At 49.1% G+C, this 13,762-nt stretch overlaps 2 protein-coding genes and 1 long non-coding RNA gene across 3 annotated transcripts; 1 reads left to right on the top strand and 2 right to left on the bottom strand.

The window, feature by feature from the left end:
* Window positions 1-620: 620 nt before the first annotated feature.
* On the bottom strand, window positions 621-8,315 carry LOC117429581 (nuclear speckle splicing regulatory protein 1-like). Its single transcript, XM_058997968.1, has 6 exons — window positions 8,186-8,315; window positions 7,572-7,659; window positions 3,459-3,515; window positions 3,042-3,170; window positions 2,467-2,674; window positions 621-2,207 (listed from the first exon to the last, which is right to left on the bottom strand). The coding sequence occupies exons 1-6, from the start codon at window positions 8,203-8,205 to the stop codon at window positions 1,351-1,353; spliced, it is 1,359 nt and encodes a 452-aa protein (XP_058853951.1). The 5' UTR covers window positions 8,206-8,315; the 3' UTR covers window positions 621-1,350.
* A 116-nt stretch (window positions 8,316-8,431) lies between these two features.
* On the top strand, window positions 8,432-9,645 carry LOC131700496 (uncharacterized). The gene is made up of 2 exons (XR_009308382.1): window positions 8,432-8,856; window positions 9,173-9,645. It is a non-coding gene; the product is annotated as an uncharacterized LOC131700496 (long non-coding RNA).
* Window positions 9,646-10,020: 375 nt separating this feature from the next.
* On the bottom strand, window positions 10,021-13,737 carry LOC131700494 (EF-hand calcium-binding domain-containing protein 5-like). The gene is made up of 7 exons (XM_058997969.1): window positions 13,422-13,737; window positions 13,158-13,310; window positions 12,888-12,994; window positions 12,355-12,608; window positions 11,525-11,754; window positions 11,128-11,224; window positions 10,021-11,029 (listed from the first exon to the last, which is right to left on the bottom strand). The coding sequence occupies exons 2-7, from the start codon at window positions 13,296-13,298 to the stop codon at window positions 10,836-10,838; spliced, it is 1,023 nt and encodes a 340-aa protein (XP_058853952.1). The 5' UTR covers window positions 13,299-13,310; window positions 13,422-13,737; the 3' UTR covers window positions 10,021-10,835.
* Between the last annotated feature and the right edge of the window lie 25 nt (window positions 13,738-13,762).

The following is a 13,762-nucleotide window of genomic DNA, read 5'->3' as shown; positions in this document are numbered from 1 at the left end:
ATTAGAGCCCCTTTCCTGACACACCATCCTCTTACAACTTGCCAAGTTTCACTGCTCCGATGCTGAACGCACCTTCAACCAGCATGTGCGTGAACCAGTCCAGTGACATCTGGACCACTCCAGCACTCACACTCACACAGACAGAACGCGCACTCCAGCACTCACACTCACACAGACAGAATGAACACTCCAGCACTCACAAAGACAGAATGAACACTCCAGCACTCACACTCACAGACTGAACACTCCAGCACTCACACTCACACAGACAGATTGAACACTCCAGCACTCACACTCACACACGGACAGACTGAAGTCATTAACAAACCTCATTCATCACAGAGCAGACAAAGACATACAAGCAGCTCCTTTATCACCCCAGGGTTTAATCTTTCAAGATTCAATAAAATGCAGTAAAGATATCAAAGTGGAACCGAGGGGAGGGGTGTACATTTAATAACGTATCGCTCGGAGCTTGCAAAACAAACATGACTTACAAAAAACAAACAATAACCACAAGTCCCTTTCACTAGATAAAGTACTTCAGAGATGAAGACAAACGCCTCTACTCTTCCATTTTATCAGGTGATAAGCAAAAAGCCCCTTCATGTAAAAATTACAAAGTTACACTGCATTCTTTATTAAACAGCCATAAGCAAGCAGGATTATAGCATCAATTCCTAATCTTACTAAATTAGGTCTTGCTTTACGATTGCCTTTAATGGAACATGTCCCATTCTGAACCCTAACCCTATGGGAATCGACTGACACTTTAGGAAGCCTGCTTTCTGGTCTCCTCACACTGTAGCCGCTGTTCAGCTGGGTGTTACTGATGAACTGGTGCACAGAGCATTAGGAAGGTATGGGACTGGAAAGAAAGGAGCTCTTGTTCTAGTAAATCGACGACCTGGATGTGAAAAGGTTTCAGGTTTTACCCTGGCTTGGCTTGGCTTGGCTTGGCTTGCAGCAACACAAAAAAAATCTCAAAAAACATTCTCTCGTTATTGATAACTTTAAACAAAACAGATCATAAGATCGTCAGAAACACTGCACTAAATAAAGGCTGGTAAGCAGTTTCGATAAAACCATACCCCCCCCCCCCCCCCCAAGTGTCTTTATAGTCTTTCAACTTCATGACCTAGGTTCACCTACACAAGAAGATCAGATTAAGGACCTACACTCCATTGCAATACTGCATCCCGACCTCCGTCTCGTTAACATCTCAATTACCATCACACCTTTAACGCATGGGTGAGGCTGCCCCCGGGGGCTGCCGTGTGAGCTGTGCACAGTCGGAGGGTCCCGTGCACTGCCTGAGCTCCGAGTGCAGGTCTGGAAAACCCGCTGTGATCAGTCCTCCTCCTTCTCGATGTACGTCTTAGCGGCCGAGCGACTCATCTGCCTCGCCAGGTAACGGTCCCGAGCTGACATCACAGTTTCCTCGCTGCTGCGCTTGGCGAATTTATTAACGCTGGGCTCCGCCTGCTCTCCTCCCGTCTCTGGCACCTCTTTGCCGCCTCCTCCTGGCACTGCGGAGGAACTGCTGCTTCCGCCACGGCTGCGTTTCTCTTCTGCTGGGGAGCCTCTCTCCTCCTTTTCCTTCACCCTCTCTCCCTCCTCCACTTTTCCCTTCTCTTTTGGACTGGCTGTCCTTCTGCTATCTTTCTCCTTCCTCCTGTCTTTCTCCCTCCTGTCTCGCTCCTCCTTTCCCCTGTGGCGGTCCTCTCTGTCCCGGTCGCCTCTGTCCCTCTTCCTCTCCCTCTCTTTCTCCTCTTTCCTGCTCCGGCTGTGCCTGTCTCCTCTCTCTCTGTCCCTGTCCTTGCGGTGTTTCTTCTCCCTTTGTCCTTCGCTCTCCCTCTCCTTCTTCTCTATCTCCACCTCGCTCTCGGACGAGGGTGATCTCTGGCGGTACTGCCTCTTGGGGTGCCCGCTGCTGCCTCCCCCTGCCCCTGCCCCTGCCTTGCTTGCCTCAGAGCTCCCCCCCTTGGTTTTCTCCCTCTGCTCTTCCTCCCCCTCACTATCAATCTCACAGTCGTCGTCTTTATCTTGGCTGTCCTGCGGGTTGTGGCCACGCAGGGATTGAGATTCATTAACCGGGGGATCCCTGCGCTTCTCCCTGTCTGGCAGCTTCTCCTCTCCCACAGTCTGGTTCAGGAGGTGCCTGTAGAACCCGCTCAAGTCCTCCTGCTTCTTCACATCCAGCGCAGCTGCAAGAAACACACAGGCTGTCAGAGCACACCAGACTGAAGAACATTTACAAACATGGCCAATGGGCCATCACTGTTAGTCCGGTTCGTAGTAGCTGACTGATCGCAACTTTGTCTCAAGGATCCCAATGACTCAGCATCAACGTGGCCAGGTAAGCCATTCCATACCCTCACCACTCCCCCAAGTTAAAAAAAGGGTTACAAATGACCCCTGGAGGCTCAGCAGACACAGACAGCCCCCCCCCCCCCCCCCCCTCACCCTCGATCGCTGCCTCCCTCCTCTCGCTCTCTTCCTCCTCCTGTGTCTCCAGCAGTTTGGAGCGGTATGCAGAGGTGACGAAGGCCTCCTTGTCCTGGAACTGCTCCCCCTCGGCCTCGCGCTCCAGCTGGATCTTCCGCTCGTTCCTGCGGTCCTGCTCCTTCTTCCGCAACTCCACAGCGCGCAGCAGGTTAGCGATGTACTTGGGCTGGAGAGAGAGAGAGAGAGAGAAGAAAGGGAGTGGGATACAGAGCGTGCTTCTGCAAATGCATCGGAAGTAGCAGACTGCCGATGTACTTGGGCTGGAGAGAGAGAAGAAAGGGCGTGGGATACAGAGTGTGAGGGGCGAGAGACAGGGTACTTTCCTTGCTGCTTCTGCTCCACCAGCTTTTAGCTCAGAAGAACAGAAGAGGAGGTGTGGCCGGTCAATTCAACTCAACGGCCATTGCTGTGGCTCAATTTACCCTCCAACACATTTCCAATACCTCTCTTCTGAGCACTGCTGTAGAGGCAGCAGAGGCAATGGAACACACTCACAGACAGACAGACAGACAGACAGAGCCAGCAGCCCTCACCTTCTTGTCCGCCCCGGCCAGCCCTTTGGCGCTGCTCTCCTCTTTCTTCTTCTGCAGCTCCTCGTACACGCTGTCGTACTCGTACACGCTGGCATCCTGCTCCAGAGCCTTCTGCATCTCCAGACGCGTCTGAAACAAACCAGCACAGCGCTGGGGTTACTGCTGCACGTGCAAAGGGACCACGTGCTAGAACTGCGTTGTGTTTGAGTCGGGGGAGCACAAGGTGCACGCCCCGCTTGGAATGTAGTATTCTATACAGTATACTGGGGTGGTTTTATTTTGCAAGGGCGATATACAAAGAATGTTACCCAAAGCTGCTCAATCGTGCCTGTGGTACAGAGGGTGCGGTTTATCAGTGATAAACGAGGGTATTCGAATGAGAAGTTGAAACTCTTTCAATAAAGATATTTCCCTCACCTGTTTCATCATTTTTTTCTTCACGGCTTCCTTCTGCAAACTCTCGCCAACGGAAGTCTTAAAAAAAAAAAAAAAGAATTACAAACACGACTAATTCCACTTGACGAATGAACTGGCGATCGTACCAGAGTTTATTTGACACATTCTGGGTGAATGGCTACACTGTTTCGCTGCAAGGTCAACTGGAAGTGTGTGCGCTGCTCCCTGCATCTGGCCCAGCTGCCTCCCATTGTAGACACTGTGGAGAACCGTTTCATCAGTCCTTAATAAAAAAAGGACCAGCTATTCAGTGTATGCACTGAAGAAGAAAAGCAAACACTTCACACAAGGCAGCCTGTACAAGCTGTGCAGATACACAGGGCATTGGGTTTCAATCACCTCCTACTGCAGGAAGCAAAGTGCAGCTTCACAGCAGAGAATGGAGCGCACACACGCACTCACTCACTCACTCGCTCTGCCCCTGCAAATACAGGTGGTGCACATTCATGATGGTATGACATGTCAGAGAGAAAGCCGTTATAAATGAGATCTCAGTGGTTCTCATACTGGCTAATTCATAAGAGTGAGTATCCCTCGCTGGCAATGAAAACCCCTCATCGAATTGTCAAGAACCCTGCTATTAACATTATTAAGGGCGAGTTACTGAGATTACAAGATTCTTGCGAGACAGGTGGGCGTGGTCTGCACACACTCCCACGTCACACTTGGTCTGCGCATTAATTAGCGGAAGGTAATACGAGTGTCAGATTCTGGGCAGACATGGAGAGTACGTTGGTCTGTTCATCTGGCCATCAAATTCACACACTGGAAAGGAGAAGGGACTGCCGCTGCGGTAAAGCCAGCAGCTAACACCCTGAACTGACAGCAAACAGACTGTGGAGCCGTGCGGGTCTAAAACAAAACAACGCTCAGAGAAACAAAGAGGCAGGGCGGCCTCACCTGCGGCTCTGTTTGCCCAGAGTATCGATAACATTTGAAACCAAGACAATCCCCGTTCAAACACCTCCCGCGGTTTACGGGGGCAATTTCCTGCAGCGCCAGGAGACCTGATTGATGGGCACTTCCTGTGCTCTGCCTGCCCTTATCATCAGCATCTATATTAAATGCTGCGCTGCTCGGCCGAGTCCAGACGAGCGGAGTCTGTTTGCTTTCAGTGAAGCTGCCTTTCATCTCGGCTCGGGGTGGCACCAGCGCACCCCACCCCCCTTTTATTTTTTTAATGTTGAATTTCTTTTCCACAGACAATTTGTTCCGCTCTTTATTATGTACAGTGTTTATTTGAATCTTGTCCAGATATCCCAGACAAACACAGTACTCCTACACCCCCCAGCCTCTAATCTACAGAACACCCTGCTGCTATTGCATAACAGATCAAGCCAAACATTGAGCTCTACAGCATGTTAGCCAAGTTAGTTACCCCCGGGTCTGTATGACATGACTCACTGAGCTCAGTTAAGAGACTTCTTACAATCACAGTACAGTCTAAACATGTTTAAAATGGTACTCCTGTCGACCACCTTTTGCAATATTATTATTTATTTAGCAGACGCCTTTATCCAAGGCGACTTACAGAGACTCGGGTGTGTGAACTATGCATCAGCTGCAGAGTCACTTCCAACAACGTCTCACCCGTAGGACGGAGCACAAGGAGGTGAAGCGACTTGCTTAGGGTCACACACAGTGAGTGAGCCGGGATTTGAACCGGGGCCCTCCTTCAAAAACAAGCTGAATAAGGCCAAGTGGAAAATTCAGCTCGTTGTTTATAAAAGACTAAATTCCAGCAATGACGAAGGCAGATTATATATATTTTTTTGGTATTAGTTTTCTTTTTCAGAATAATTCTGTACAGCGCGCCTCCTGATTTCTGGCACGTCTCACATTGCAGATTTAGACAGTCGCTATAATAAAACATTTCACACATGTTTCTCGGCAGTATAAACAACTTGTATTCATAACTCCTTGTATCTGGAGTCTGATAAGCATTCCACAGGAAACTTCACAAAGCTCTCTTAGTGAACCCTCCTGGGCAGTGTTACACACGCATGTGAAATCCACTTGTCCAAACGTGGTTTCTAAAGATCATACACCAGCAATCAGGCCCGTGCTACAACTCTGCTGTAAACCACTTCAGAAGGTTTCTCGCTCCTTGCGTTCACAGGCCTCTCCTTTTAAACTTCATAACCAGATAAGCAGGTTTAAATGCCTCACATTCAGCTGTGCAGAACACTAAAGTAAGTTTGTAGACCTCAGCATGAGGACGGTGGTGCAATCCATCATACGCTGGCAATTGGCAGACAGGATTGTTTTCAGCCTGCTGTCCAGCACCTTACACAGGAAAACATTCTTCAAGTGCTCTTTCTAATCAACTTAACGACCTGTTTAACCAGCTAGAGGACCCTTGAGACGCGCCTGGTGCAAGACACTGTAGTTAAAAATACATTCAGTGAAGCTAAGGTAGTGTACGTCAGGTTTCATTCTTAAAACAGCAGCAAGCTGCAGCCTTGGGGAAGGTTAACTGAAGACGACTACCTTATCTGATCAAAGAGCTCCAAGAACCGAGAAGATTTTTTAAAAAAGCGAGGATATGCAACGCTGTGTGTCTTTAATTTACAGTTGCGTCAAGTGTTCTAAGGATACATTCTTCGAAAAATAGCAACTTCATATATTTAACATTTTTAATGCAACAGTACTATGTGAAACGCCTGTTGGAGTGGGTCCTTATAAATCTACAAGGACGGCTTGATTGACAGGTGGTCCCCCCATTTCTGTCATTACGACAGAATCCTGTTTAAAATGTCATGCCTCAAGCCTGCCATGGGCTGGAGAGATGCCCCGTTTCTCTGAGAGCAGGTCGGTGGTAGAGAAGAATCACCCCAGAGAGAATAACCCTGGTCTCTGAGACTCCTCTAAAGAGAGCCCCCGAGGAGGAGTCTGCTACTCTGCACAGTCCCTGTTCTCCGCGGGGCTCCAGCTCTGCAATTCAGCCCTCGCTGTCTTCAGATACTCTGCAGATAGCATCGGGGCAGGCAGGAAATGAATTCCCTTTCCAAGGGCACGCCACTTATCACAAGAATGCGTTTTTGGGCCTCGCAGAACTAATGAAGAATTCTTATCTGTCCCCCCCAATCAGCCGGCTCAGGATTATTATTGCTTCAAGTTTCAAAGGGAACTAGACTCCTATCTTTTTCATTAAAGTCAGAGCAGAGAGAGAGAGCGACATGGAAACCTTGCATGCCCCCCTCCCGTGTTGCAGTGCAACTCAGGAGACATGTACTGGAGCCCAGCCAGCCTGTCTCTCTCTGTTTCTTTCATCACCTACAGATCTCTACCTGCTTACCTGGGAGTTTGAAGATGCTGCACCTGATTGATAAACAGGGGGTGCAGGGTCAGTCATGACACAACTATGCTGGTAACTTGCACCCTGCGCCACTGCTGTGAACAGTGTGCAATAGCAATGTAAAAAGTGTAACACACAGCACAAGATCACCTACGTGAAGACACACATCTGTACATGATGATACTCTCCAGAAACTGCTCCCCCATTGCATAGCAGTTTGATCCATTCCTGGTTTTATCAAAAAGAGACACACCTGAGCTTATTCCCTGTACACTGGGGCTAATCAAGCATGCATTAAAACCTGGAACGGGTGAAGCTGCTATGCAATCGGAGTCTTACTTCCATCCCTGAATTGTATTAAATAAAGAATGAGGCAGCCAAAATAATAGTTCTGGAAAAAAAAAAAAAAAAAAAAAGAGGACAAGTCTATCAACGTTCTTCACTTAGAATTCATTCTGTCTTTAGCAGCTTCGTGTAGCTCAAGCTGTGAATAAACACAACTGCCATATGCTGTCAGAACACCTATATTTTTACAGCACTTAGAAAACCTATCTGTTAGTTTACTTTGTGTGTTTTACTGTTTGAATAAAGCTGTAGTCCATTTGTCCGTCTCACCATTCATGGAAGTCAGTGCTCTGGTGCCATCTAGAGTACTCTCAGTGGTACTGCAGATAACCATAAACAAGCCTTCACTGCGAGTGGTCATGTTTAACCCCACGTCTCTCGTCTTAAACAACGTGCACAGAACTAAGTGGCAAAAAAAACCAAGCCCTTACCTCGTCGTCAGAGTCATCCCCGAACACCGAGGGTCTCTGTAGCACTGCTGTCTTCAGCTGGGCTTTCTTGGGCAGAATCAGCCCATACCTTTAATACCACAACAAACCAACACAGCATTAACGCACAGCACTCAGACATGACAGGACACACCAGAGTTCTTCTTCCGGTTTGTGAATTTATATTTACGAGTGGTGCTACTATCTATCCAACATGCACCCGAGCTGCTTGTGTATATATATATATATATATATATATAATTGGATTTTGACCTGCCACTGTTTTTACTCAGAGACTGCTGATTCTTAACTGTTTATGAAGGATGTCGGTGCTAAATTCATGCACCGTATTTGCCCTTCACATTGCAAATACGATTCAAACTTTACCAGAAAATGTTCAAGCCACTAATAAAGCGTTTTTCACATTAATATATCCCGTTATCGACAGTAGCTAGATTTCTAACGATTACCCCACATCAAATGTTCCTACAACAGATAAAAAATAGCACCCTTAATTTAAACAGATCCTAGAAAGGAATGACATGAACTGTTGATTTTTTTAAAAAACATTGACCGATTCTGAATTGGTTTTTCACAGAAATGCAGCCGAGACTCACTGTTTAGTGGGAGCCGCCATCTATCCCAGAAGAGAAAGAGCAGGGCGCGCATTCACTCTCGCACATTCAACACAGGCTGCTCGGCGGACCTAATACATCGTGTTCTGTTGAAAGCGATACTTACTTACTTACTTATTTATTTATTTATTTATTTATTTATTTATTTATTTATTTAAGCCAGCATTTAACAACATTATATGTATATATCTCAGGTTTGAGCCACACCTGGTGTAAACTAACGTGTAAGTTATTAAATTGCTCTTCATTGTATAGCGCAGTGGAGCCCCCTGGTGGAACGTCTCTGTTTTCGCCTCGACGTTGTTTAGTGTTCTCCGTGCGTGCCCTGTGCATTTACCGTGCTTCACAGGTGCACTTACTGTTACACGGTCTTGTGATGAGCAAAGTCCAGTTAAAGAGCAGGGGGAGGTTTGGAAACAGGAGCCATTGTGGTTCATTTGCAGTTTCCAGCAGTTCCGTGCCGCAGGCTGTGTGGGAGCACGACGTGGCGTTGCTGCAGGCTTCCTTCAAGCTTCTTCCCAGCCCCTTCCTCTGCAAGAGCTCTGTGAACTGAGCGGGGCATAAGAGCCAGCTGACCACTGACCACTCCAGGACAGAGGGGATGGACTCAGAGCCGAAGCAGAAGAGCAGCATCCTGGGGCACCAAGACACAGGTGGGGGTCCCTGTATCCACGGAGAGAAAGCGGGGAGGAGGGGATAGTTTTTTTGGTAAAGTTTGAAATACACCACTGGGATAGCATTGAGTACCAGTGTGTTACCCTGACCCAACCATAGCAGAACCATTAGCAGGTCTTCGCATTCCCAGCAGCACAGCAGGTTTGGAATGCATATTGCACTGTGGTCCTGGCAGGGTGTGGTAGAGCACTGGGTTGCAAGGATAGCCCTGTTGAAATGGGATAGTTCACTCGTGCCGTTGTTCTTTTGGTACCGTTGACCCGACACAGTTTGACTCCTGCTTGTTGTTCACAGGCCTCACTGTCTCGGTCTTCCTGGTTCTGCTGATCCTGGCCGTTGCCATGGCAGCGGTTGTTTACTACCCGACCCGGCCCTGCAGGTGGAGGCGCCGGAGGGAGGAGCAACTCTCACTGACAGCCAATCAGATCACATAGAAGGAGCGCCAGGAGAGGAAGCAGTCCGCCACACCTTGCTTTACCCACAATGCCCTTCACCTCTTGTTGTTTCAGCCTTCTCCCAATGCAGTGTTAGTCTGCATCACATAACCACCGCCTGACCTGGATTCATTCTCATCCTCTGCTTGAGAGTCCCAGGACGGAGTGGCAGGCAGGCAGGACAGAGGCATTCTGGGATTGTGCCTGCTTGCAGACCGGAGTGTCACATCCCCCTCATCCTTTCACAGTGTGATTCAGATCTGTCTTTCTTAATTACTACATTGGCATATTTTTAATTTAAGAGTAAAATAAATATAATTTGTATGAAACACTTGACCGCTGTGCGTCGTGTAGTAATGTAAATGCGTGTGGTTTCATACCACTGTATAGAAAGTGTGTTCAGTCTGGTCAGTATCGCACCTCCCTGTATCCTGACGAATCTGCTCATTTGAGATTTCAATTGACTGTGCGTGACTGCTTGACGGGCTGCTGTGCTGGGTATGGTTTGTTCGGTCTGGAAGAAGCTGCTTTGGGTTTGCATGCTGTTGATTCCACTACAGGGAATGAAACATTCCCTTTAACCTTTATCATTGCCCTTCTCTTCAAAAGAACCCGCACAGGATAAACTTAATGTAAAGCTTACAAGAGCCCTACATTCACACAGAAGAACAGCCGAACCAGATACGAAAACACAGTCTGGTCTTCCACCTTGGCACCATATCCAGGGGCTCTGGTACATCATCATCATCATCATCATCATCATAACTGCTGTTTGGACTGTCACAGTGGTGGTTGAACACAAAGAAATTGCCCCAGCGATACTGTCATAAACTTTAATATTCCGTTTTTATTAAAAAGAAAACGAAAGACACAACGCTTTATTAAAAAGATCTAATCTGCCGTGTTTATTGTCGGTGTGTTCCGACGACTGCCTTTCACAGCCCTGCCAGGATCTGCAGAGCCTTCCTGTGCACGTAGCTTCTGTATCTGCAGCAAGCCTGGGAGGAGAAGTAATTATCGTCCGGGTCGCTCCGGGACAGCTCCCTGCTTATCGGGCCCTCATCTCAGCCACAACACATTGATTGATGCTCTCAGGCAGATTGCAGTTCAGCTTCGGGGGGAGGAGGAGTGGAGTGTGACTTTTTACTGCAACACTCCCAGCAAGGTGATTTTTAAATGTTGTTTTTTGGGCGGGGTTTAGCTAGCTAGATACAGGTAGGCAGGATTACTTCTGTTATTGTTCTTAGAGGTGGAGTGTCTCGCTGTGAAAATAAAAGGTGCACATTTTGTTCTAGAGCAAAAGTACTGTTTGGTGCTGATTGAATGCAATGTATCAAATAACATAAATAAAGCTTGTGTTCAGATTTTTTCAGAGAAAAATGTATTTGGTATGTAATGGGTTAATTAACTACAAATACTACACATGCATTCATCCAAACAGACACAGAGCTTCCCTTCCGTATTCAGCAGAGGAACAGTAATGTCTATTTTAAAAAGTCGCTCCTACAGTGCAGCAGGTGGCATTAAGTTCCTTCCTGTTGCTTGGTGGGGGGGCGGGGGGGGTCCTTCTGCAGCGTGTCAGAGTTGGAGGGGGCTGGCTCCCGAGACTGACGCAGCTTCTCAGCCTGCTCCAGCAGGGACAGACACACGGACACCCAGTTATAGAGGTGCTCCGCTGGGAGTGATCCGTGCTTCCACACCTCTCCGCGGGGAATACCTGCCAGGGAATGACACGTAGACAACACAGTCAGGCAGGCGGGCAGGGTGGACTGGCTGAGCGGAGTCGAGGCGTCACATGACACTGGGGTTCCTCACCTGCTAGGCATGCTTCCAGGTCCTCTCGCTCTACCTGCACTGAGCGGGCCGTGGGGTCAAAGTGCAACACCTTTCGGACCAGATCGCTGTTCACCTTCTGAGATGGGTGGGGGTGGAGAGGAAACTTCAGCATTGATACCTTACTGTTAGAGAGACTTCACTGCCAATTTCATGATTCTGTTTTTAATACAGCTTCAAACCATTACTGGATAAGGATCTGGTTTAGGATTGCAGACGATTGCCTCGATAAGGGGAGCAATGCTACATGAGCTACCATGAGTTAAGACAACATTAATGATAAATCAATACTGAAGGTCAAAACAAAACTGCACACTTAATACCGTATAAACATTACATTTTGAGCGCAGTAATAAGAACGAACAACAAAATAGCTCACCAGCCTGCACTGGCTCCACCTGTCAATCTCGGGAGTCTCCTCCCAGTGTGGGTGGAGCATCAGAAGCACCGCCCTCAGCACCTGGTGCACCACGGGGGGCGGGTCCTTGTAGCTCTTGAGCTCGGCGAATGATTGGTGGTCGAGTCTGCGCACGCAACCCCGCAGGTCCTCCAGCATGAAGCGAAGAAACAGGAGGGCCACTCGCTCCTCCCCACCGGCGCCCTCTGCCTCTGGGGAGGGCAGTTACACAAGGGATAAATCATTACATCACCGCTCCCTGACGGCATTCTCAATACTTACTGTGGCTGTGCTGGCTACAGGGCCCGAACCAAAAGCATTGAACTTGTGGGTTAGTTAAAGGATCAGGAAACGGTTCTAGACGGTCGTTGACATGTTTAAAGGTTTTCCACTGTGTTTTTTTACCCTGCTTTTCCAATGCATATACCCAATGCGTTCACTGTAGTTTACCCTAATTTGCCATGTTTATTGAAACGCTTTACCATACCCCTCTGCGCTTTACAATGCTTACCTATGCTTTGCCATGCTTTCACTGTGCTCTATTAGACTTTGCTATGGGAAACTTTTATAATACAGCTGCCATCTGAACCATTAAAACAGGGATCTTCCTAGTGATACACACACCTCATTAGAGTTAGGGTTCTCTAGACAAGCTCAGAGCAGCTCAATGCGGCTCAAAGCCAGGTAGATTAAAGCAGATTAGGGACAAATGATAATAAGATGTAGAGAAGAATGATGAGACCTGTCCCCTGTCCCCTGTCCCTTTTTCCCCTGTCCCCTGGCCCTTGCGCCCTGTCCCGGCCCCATCTTACCGAGTAGCCTGCTTGGCCTTGCCAGCCCGGAAGTCTCCCGGAGCAGCTGGCAGCAGGCAGCCTGGACCATGCGCACCATCCCCTGCAGGTCCCTGCGCTCGTGGGGCCGCAGCGCCCCCTGCTGCCCACAGCTGAGATCCACCACGCCCAGCGCGCGCCCGCCAGGGTCTCGGAGCGGCACGGCTACTCGCTGCTCTCCGTACGCCACGCAGCTCAGTGCCTCCGAGCTGTCACAGCACTTGAACAGGTAGTCCCTGCGCAGAGGGGGGGGGGGGGGGGGGCTATTACAGTTCAGCTAATGCATACCACAGGGATAACTCATGCGTCCTCCGAGCTCTGAAGCGATTCATTTAGAATTCAGCCCTATTCATTTATTCGGATTTAACAACCCGTATTCATGTAACATCTGATGCTGATCGCATGTCTAAAGGCCTGCGTTCATGGGATTGTGAGCAGTGTTATTTCACGCAGGGTTAAATGCTGGGTTTTGTTGCTGCTGTCGGGTAGGTTTTGCCCATCCTGTGGTACTGCACCTGAAAAGGTGGTCTCTGCGTCTCAGGCTGGCTGGGGAGGAGAGCAGACGGGAGTGGCCTGTCTGACTGTCCAGAACCATCATCTTCCTCAGTGTGTAATCTGAACCCTGCAACAACAGACAGGGGGGTCAGAACGTCACAGGGGCGGGGGTCGCAGGTCACGGGATCACAAGAAGTCAACCGTTTAGAGACTCACACAGAGTCCTGGGCCGCTGTCTCTCTCTCGTTCAGTTTGTGAAACGGGCGAGTTCTGTCAACCAGGGATCTTACCGTCTCACCCGCCGGCTCCATGAGGTACGTGGTCACGCTGCGCACGCTGGGCGCCCGGCTGTACAGCCAGGAGGTGGCGCTGTCCACGATGCAGAGGATATTCTTCAGGGAGAGGACGTGCTGGAAGGCCAGGCTGAACATGTTACCAACTCCCTGCAGAGAGAGGAGAGGAGAGGCTGAGACAGAGAAGAGGAGCAGGAGATAGAGAGAGGAGAGGGGGATGGAGGAGAGAGAGGCAGCAGGCAGACACTCAGTATGCAGCACCTGATAGAAGTCGATCTCATGCCGGAGGAAGATGTTCCTCTCCTGGGGCTCCCTGAGGGTATCCACGCCCAGCACCCCGATGGCCCTGCCGCAGGGGTCCCTGAGGGGCACTGCGACGAACGAGCCCTTGCGCTCCTCATCGGGCCGCAGCGTGTTCCAGAACTGCACATTGCCGTGGAGACGGACACGGGGAACGTGCACAGGTTTCCCATCATCCACTGCGGTGAAGCTGGGGGGAGGGGCCAAGAAAAACCCTCAGCAGAGAGCCATAAAACATTAGAAAGGTCATGGAAATGCATTCCCAGGAAATATACGTTGTTTAAACTCTTTCCCCCAGGCTC

The sequence above is a fragment of the Acipenser ruthenus genome, chromosome 24, assembly GCF_902713425.1.
Source record: "Acipenser ruthenus chromosome 24, fAciRut3.2 maternal haplotype, whole genome shotgun sequence".
Classification (NCBI taxonomy): domain Eukaryota; kingdom Metazoa; phylum Chordata; class Actinopteri; order Acipenseriformes; family Acipenseridae; genus Acipenser; species Acipenser ruthenus.
The sequence above is the reverse complement of the archived record's forward strand: the minus strand, read 5'-3'. Positions and strand labels throughout refer to the sequence as shown.

Coding starts and splice junctions, on each gene's coding strand:
- LOC131700494 (XM_058997969.1), bottom strand. CDS start 13,298: ATGTTCAGCCTGGCCTTCCAGCACGTCCTCTCCCTGAAGAATATCCTC. Junction 12,609..12,887: donor CGCAGAGACCACCTTTTCAG/GTGCAGTACCAC, acceptor CCCTCTGCGCAG/GGACTACCTGTTCAAGTGCT. Junction 11,755..12,354: donor AAGGCCAAGCAGGCTACTCG/GTAAGATGGGGC, acceptor TGCCCTCCCCAG/AGGCAGAGGGCGCCGGTGGG.
- LOC117429581 (XM_058997968.1), bottom strand. CDS start 8,205: ATGGCGGCTCCCACTAAACA. Junction 3,516..7,571: donor GGGATGACTCTGACGACGAG/GTAAGGGCTTGG, acceptor TTTTTTTTTAAG/ACTTCCGTTGGCGAGAGTTT. Junction 3,171..3,458: donor AGAAAAAAATGATGAAACAG/GTGAGGGAAATA, acceptor GGTTTGTTTCAG/ACGCGTCTGGAGATGCAGAA.